Raw genomic sequence first — 7,728 nt, forward strand, 5'->3', positions numbered from 1 at the left:
TTGATTTTTTAGAGTTTTCTTGAGACTCTTGAGTATTATTTAGACATTGTTTGTCCTTTCGGTGAACATTTGTTGGAATCTCTTGTTAACCTTTTCGCAGTACATTGAGCAAGTTTCACAACTATTCTCTTATTTTTTTCCTTGTAGATAAAAAACAAATCTTAGGCCAACCAAACACCAACAATGAAGCCACTTTTTCTTGATGGCGAACAAGTAGAACAACACTTACCATTACTCGATTTGTTGGATGGCATTGAGAAAAGTTTTGTCAACTATTCCAATAAAATCGAAGGACTTATTCATCCTCAACGATTAGTTCTTAACGTCCAAAACAATGATTTATTTTTCGTCAAACCGGTTGTATCAACACCTGACAAAACAATTTGTACCAAACTCCTGACTCTATTTCCCGAGAACGAGGCCAAATACCAAGTACCGTCACACCAAGCAATCGTTACTGTTTTTGATTCAGACACAGGTTCACTCCAAGCTGTCATGGATGGTGTTGCAGTGACCGATTTGAGGACAGCTGCTGCAAGTGCAATAGCTCGAAAGCACTTAGCACCTCGGGGTAATTCAAATATTCTAGCTATAGTGGGTACAGGGCATCAAGCTGTCAGTCATGTCAAGTTATTCCGTGCTGTCTCAGGTTACAAAGAGATTCGCGTGTGTAGTCGAAGTAATCCTCAGAGAGCGCAACAATTTGCAAAGCAATGGGGGATCAAAGCTGCTTCCAGCGTACAGGAAGGTGTTCGAGACGCAGATATAGTTGTCACTGTCACCAAATCTTCGGCACAGCCTGTTGTCTTATACGAATGGCTCAAACCTAACGCCTTAGTTGTCATCGTCGGTTCACCCATATCAAGTCAACGTGATGTTGACAGTTCTACAATGTTGAACTCAATAGTGGTTGCTGATTCTAAACCGGGTGCTATGGAAACGAGTGGTGACGTAATCCAATCAGGATGTGAAGTTCATGGGGAACTTGGGGAGGTCATTGGTGGAAAAATGAAAGTTGGTTTCGATAAAATGAGAGTTTTTAAGTCTTCTGGTCTAGCTGTGCAGGATTTAGTTGCTGGTAAAATAGTTGTGCAGAATTACAGAAAAGCAATTAGAGAATGTTAATGGGAAATATATTTTCTGATTCATTGTTGGAGCCCAAGTATGGGAATGTAGTGTTTTAAATCTATAGACTTTAGTAATAATAAGTATGTTTTTCTTCTTTTCGACCATATTACTTTTTAGATATTGTTATAAAAGTGAAATTTTTTTATTAGCTGAATTTTTTATACATTTAAAATCATAGTGATTATGCGAAGCTCGACACTTAGTGTCTGTGCAGTCTGGGGACAATAGCAGTCTATGCTAAAGGCGAAACAAGTGTCTGCGGATAGATACATTTAAAATACATTTTGCCAGTTTAATATGAACCAATTCAATTACTTTATTTAGAAAAAGCTGTTAACGATGAGCACATCGGTTTCGTTTGATTAAAATAATTCGGGTCCGCAGATCCCCTTTTGTTTGATTGCTCTGTTATCTGTATTTCGGGTCTTTCAGATAATGTTGAAACGATATCGCCTGACACTAGCTAGACTTATTTGATAATTTTTTATCTGTTTAATAAAAAGATATTGTTTAATAAAAAGATATACGGCGAGGGCTGGAACGTTTTAATTCATTCTGCCTTCTTCACAATGTATCATTATTATTATTCTCGTTTCAGATACTTATAAATGTTTTCACAGAAATCAAAACAACAAAAAGGAAAATGTTATTCACGTTAAAAGAATTGGAGAAATGGCTACAAGTGACCATCTTTGAGATCACGATCGCATGTGCATCCGCCCTTGTTTTTTCATTACTGTTGGCGTTGAAACTTGAAAACGTGCTAGACGCTTCATGGTGGACAATTTTCACGCCCTTATACGCCTGTGATACACTGATTGCTTACTTTGATTTGATCGTTTTCATACATTTGTACAAAGCGAACGAACGACAGATGGCGGTCAAACGAATCATGATCAACACTACCATTATACTTTTGTTGATTATTTACAAAGTGTTGCTATGCCAACAATTGGAAGGTATAAAGCAAATGAGATATTCGACCATCCATTCACCCTTGTTTATTTTATTTTTCATACTTTTAGTTCGGTCTTGTATCGTTTCCGCAAATACCTGAATGTGGTGAAGCAGGAGATTAATGAGATACAAGATGGAGCTCCTAACGAGAGTTATATCTTCAGAAGCTTATGACTGGTTTGTTCTTTCGTCTCACTTTTAAACGACAGAGAGATCAACTCAACTCAAAATAATGTATTAGATGAGTCAATGATACGTATACCATTTTACGAAGAAGCTTATTGTGTGGATTTTCATCAGCTCTATGTGTGAGTGATTGTGGACCCGATTGTGGGCCTAATTTTTTCCGAATAACGCGCTGAGTACTTCATTGGTGAGTCTTCATGGAAGAATTTGTAGGGTTATTTATGCAAGATTTGTTAATGTGGCAAATACAAAACAATTGCTAGTTCAACTTGAGACGAACTGAATGTAATGAATGTGTAAATATTGTGAATAGTATTTACTGACATTTAGTCTCAAGAATGAGAAAACGAGAAAAAAATTCCTGGTGATATCATTGCTATATTTAAACCCCTAATCCCCGTTTATCAATTTTCGAAAATATTCTAGCTGTTAAAAGAAAATTCCCTTAAGCGGCTGCATAGTGGGCACCCCCCCCCCCTGGATTCTGGGGGGGTTGAGGATTTTCAGATTTTTAAAAATAGGTGGGGGTTGGGTTGATGAGAAATTTCAGGTGGGGGTAACCCTATGTAGGTGGGGGTAACATTTTTCAGGTGGGGGTTGTCAAGTTTTCTGTATTTAACTTTGTTTGATTTTGTACTTTTTTGTCTTTTTCAACTTTCCACATACTATACTAGATAAACATATAAACAAATCACAGCACTGAAGGTTAAAAAGAGTTCATTTTTTCTCCAGTATTTTCCTTTCCAGTTTGTAGTCCTCAGGACTTTTAACTGGGATCTTTAGTGTTCCTAAAAGGAACAAGACCTCCAAATTCGAAGGTGTGATTCGATTGCGCCGTTTTGCGCATATGAGTTGGAGTATGGTGTAGCCCCTTTCTACCGGCGAGGTTGCTGAAAAAGGTGGGGGTTGGGCTGATATGAGATTTCAGGTGGGGGTAACCCTATGTAGGTGGGGGTGACCTTTTTCAGGTGGGGGTTGGAGGGGTGTTGCCCACTATGGGCTGACTTTGATAATACCTCATGGTGGGGCCTCCTTTTTATACATCACCGATATATTCAAAGATCTGATCTAATAAATGATCCGTCCCTGGTAATATCATACGTATATTAAGGAACGCTCCGGGGGAAGGGTGCTGATTTGAAAAGTTAGGAGTGCCATTTTAGAAATTTTGACTTTAGCCCCTCCATCCATAAAATCTTTCCCATGTTTTGGTCCAATTGAAATTTATTGTCAAATCTCCTTAACCTTTAGATATTTGTTCGAAGAAGGGCTGTTTACTGGCCCTCCACCAGCTGGCAATAGCTTAGAACCACTGCATGTTTGGCACTAAACTTTTGTAATCCTCCAAGGATTTTTGGAAAGTTTTCTTCGATTTTCGAAAACTTTTAATCAGTGTATTTTTAGCCTGAGATCCGATGTTAAAAATTTGATGTGGTTATTCTAATTTCGCGAGTCGGCAATATCACGTGCTTTTGGAGTTTTATTTTCGCGAAAAAGGCAAAATTTCGTAAAAGCACTACATGTTTTTTTTATAAGCAAGTGTATGCCCCTTTACTTGGCCAGGCTCGTGTATGCTTAAGTTCTCAAATCATCCAGGCATAGATTATGCTTATGATTCATGCTTATAATAATTCACCCCGAGCCAAGTTTTTGTAAAATTTTAGAAATTTTGTAAAAATTTGTTCAGATTTGGGAGCAGTGGTAGCCGTGAAATGTCTTTTTTTTACTTGACCTCAACCAAACCATTTTAAACTGATAAAAAATGACAACTTGAAAAATATTTCAGGCTGACACATATGCTTATTTTATGCTTAGGAATTCTACAAATCTGAGCCTTCATATGCTTATAAGCGTTATGCTTATAAAAAAAACATGTAAAATTAATCCGAAGTAATTTTTTTCTTAATGTAAGAAAATCCATTGTTCAGATTATAGTAGCGAGTAAACTAAACGCTGATATTTTTCGTTATTGGGCTCGCATCCAGAAAAAAACCGTTCATAGGGGGTGGAAGATATATTGTCTAGGGGTTTCAAAAAGATCCTGAAAAACTACCATATCCATGGGGTGAATATTTGCAATGTCCAGGGGTAAATTTTAGCGTCCAGGGGGTCGATTTGATGCTTGTCCAGGGGTAAAACGCGTGCTCAGGGGTGAAAAATCGAAATGTCCAGGGGTAGAATTTTTCATTGAAAAAAATGATATCCTCCACCCTCAATGAAAGATTTTTTCTGGAAGAGCCCATTCTTTTAATCGAATTTTTCTTTATCGAGTTCTGGCCAATTTTTTTTTCGATGAAATTTTTTTATAGTGTTTTCCTTCTTTCAAATTTCCTTTGATTCTATGATGAATGGTTTCCGTCAGTTATTTTTCTCGATCTCGTCAGATTGTCTATTTGTTCGATCTAATTTTCAGCAATTTTTTACGCGATCAAATATACGTTAAATATTTCTTTCTTCGATCTATAATTTTACATCATCGGTGGTTTGATCGAATGAAACATCGGACATAATTTTTTTCAATTTAATCCATCAGATTTTCTCGACCAAACAAGTTTTCTTCAAATATTCACGCGTCAAATAAATCAAATTTGGCGTCAAAAGTTTTTCAATCCCAAAAAGATGTGAATTATCGTTATCTCATTGCTCCAGTTACCCTTGGTACGCAGCTGAGTGTTCGAAGAAAATATAAACGATGGTCTGCAAATTACACAATGATTTGAATGTATTCATAATTCTTTGCATTGATCAAACCAAATAACAGAAGATTCCTGTTTAATGTTTTCAGCAATTTTTTGGAAATTCCATTATTTTCGTGATCAAGTCTGACCAAAAATCATGCTAATAAAGTGCTGACCGGACACATTCCAGCCCTAAAATACCCCTCTGAGTGAAGAATTGAGTGGCTCTAAACCTTATTAAGAATCATTCCGATCATCCAATTTAGAGAAAAAGGACATTTTTGAGAGAGATTAGAAAATTGTATTCCTTGTCTATAAAATATACAATAAAGTTTTGATATGTTTACATGATATGACCAAAATAATTACCTTACATCATGAAAAACCACCTACAACTGCAGCTCAACTTGAGAAAAAGAAAGGGATTTGTATCTTGAGATAAGAAAAATTTCAGACCCAAATTTGTATCTCAAAAATAATCAGTATCAAATTTCCGATGTATTCGGTTCTGTCTACGGGGGCCAATCGGGGGCCAATGACCACAAATTCGCCATTATGGATACCCAGATGACAAATCCAGGTGGCCCAGAAGCTTAAAATATTTTCATTGCCATAAGGAACAAGAAAAATCCCAAGAAAGTTAGTCCACCGAACGGATAAGATACTTCCTCAGGGTTCCCACAGATTTCAAAATTTCAAATTTAAGGAGAATTAAGGAGGATTTTTCACTTTTTTGAGGAGATTTCTGTAGAAATTTGAGGAGTTTTTCATATATTTTTAGAAAAATTGAGGAGATTTTCTTTTCAAGATAAAATGATACTTTTTGTTGTTAAAAAAGCAACACTGTACTGTTCAATAAAAAAATTGGGTAATGTTTTACATCGGCATGAGCCACACATACCATAGGGGTGGTAGCTCTTCCTGAAAATGACCTTTAAAAAAGCACAAAAATCTTTTGAGATTGTCTCCTTAATTGTAAAAATGAGCTTTTTACGAATTAAACAAAGGAAAGGTAATTGTCCTGAGAGGGGAGCAGTGGCTCTAAGTGTAAAACTACAAAAACCTGAAAAGATTTTTAAATGTAGACATGTTATAACAGCATGAACCAATAGCGGCAATAGTCTATTTTTGAAATAACGCCCTTCATTTTCTGAAGTGGCACCCCCACCCCCAGAGTTTCTAAACTTTTACTTCGTAATTGATTTGGGCAGGTATTTTATGAAGAGGAGAATATGTAGTGGATAAAGAGTAGATATATCCTTGATGAATGGAAAAGGGAAAAAGAGGCCCACCATGGTTGGGGCCGACTGGAAAACTTTTTAAAATCGAACTGGAAAGATACCGTAAAACATAAAAGAAAAAGAGACAAACTTGAGATTTGCTAGATCAAAAAGAAACCCAAATAGTTTTGTTTTTGTAATGCGAGCGAAGCGAGCGAAAAAATTGAGTTTTTGTATGTTTTGAATAACATTGTTGTTAGCAAATTGCTCTTGGGGTGCAGTTAGGTTTTCATTCGATAAAGCTACATTCTACACAAAAAAAACTTGTAAATTAGCAAAACTTCAAAGAAATTACCAAATAACTAGATTGCGAGGGAAGCGGCGAGCAAGACAAATTGCAAGTAACTTATTATTTTAGTAAAATTGGTCCTGGGCGGCAATTAAAGGGGCATGAAGTATAATTTTTAAGATTGGGGCGTTTTAAAAACCTCCTTTCGCGCCCCTTGCCCTTTAGCGCCCCTTAAAAAAGCTTTGTTGGGGGGGGGTCGTGGCCCCCTGTCCTTGCCAGAACGCCACTGATTTCGAGATATTGAAAAACAATGAGGAAATGGAAACATGATATTAGAGTAAAGAAATATGCGAGCGAAGCAAGCAAAAGATTTTGCATTTTATTCTTGAAAATAAATTTTCGAAACATCTAGAGTTATCATTCTTCAATGTGGTAGCTCTCGAAACAAACCTTTTAATTCTGGGAGCAGCTTCTCAGTCTTTGTCAAGCTACAACACTTCTGGCCATTAAAAAAAACTCCTTTCAAAATTAATATGCGTTCCCCTTTTTGTTCTGCTTTTCTTGCCATTTCTTACAAATGCGATCATTTATGATGTTATGATCATAAAATACGAGGAAAGATAAACAAAGCAACGAACTAGTAGATCTAGATCGGGGAAAATGAAAGGATGGACTTACACAATATCATATAAATTTGAAAGTTAAGCTTTTTTTTTAATTTTACTTATTTGTGTAGCCTGATACAATTTGAGGATATATAACTAAAATTTCACTTAAAAATAAATAATTATTCAAAAAACAAAAAAAATATTTTACAAAAATTCTTCCAAAAACCCTATAAAATCAATTACATAATACAGACGATATGCCCTCAAAAAACTTGAAATTACAACATACTAAAAATTTATACAAACCCTACTTTGGAAGCAAACTTCACTCATTTGGTAAACTATATTAAACACCATTAAGTGAATAAACTTAATAAAAATAGAAAACGATAAAAACTTCACCAGGTTTTATTCCTTGGAGGATGATAGTAATCAAAATTCTGAAAACCGGAGGCCACAAAATTGATCGATTGCTGTCTATTTACTAACTAACGCGGATTTAATTTCCCGGATAAGTAAATAAATCCCATTATTGGTTGTCAAAATGGAGAGTTAGGCTAGTTTTCATTATACCTTCATGCGACTGACAGTTTATCTGATGACAATAGACGATATCGGCTTTACCTGAAAATTCAGATTTGAACCCCGAGAATTCTCAATCT

The 7,728-nt window shown here is 35.9% G+C and overlaps 1 protein-coding gene across 1 annotated transcript; it reads left to right on the forward strand.

Moving 5' to 3' along the window:
* Positions 1-19: 19 nt before the first annotated feature.
* On the forward strand, positions 20-1,471 carry LOC136798227 (ketimine reductase mu-crystallin-like). The gene has a single exon (XM_067054806.1). The coding sequence runs from the start codon at positions 184-186 to the stop codon at positions 1,123-1,125; it is 942 nt and encodes a 313-aa protein (XP_066910907.1). The 5' UTR covers positions 20-183; the 3' UTR covers positions 1,126-1,471.
* Positions 1,472-7,728: the final 6,257 nt, after the last annotated feature.

This window comes from Clytia hemisphaerica, unplaced genomic scaffold, assembly GCF_902728285.1.
Source record: "Clytia hemisphaerica strain Z4C2 unplaced genomic scaffold, Clytia hemisphaerica genome assembly, whole genome shotgun sequence".
NCBI classification, from domain to species: Eukaryota; Metazoa; Cnidaria; class Hydrozoa; order Leptothecata; family Clytiidae; genus Clytia; species Clytia hemisphaerica.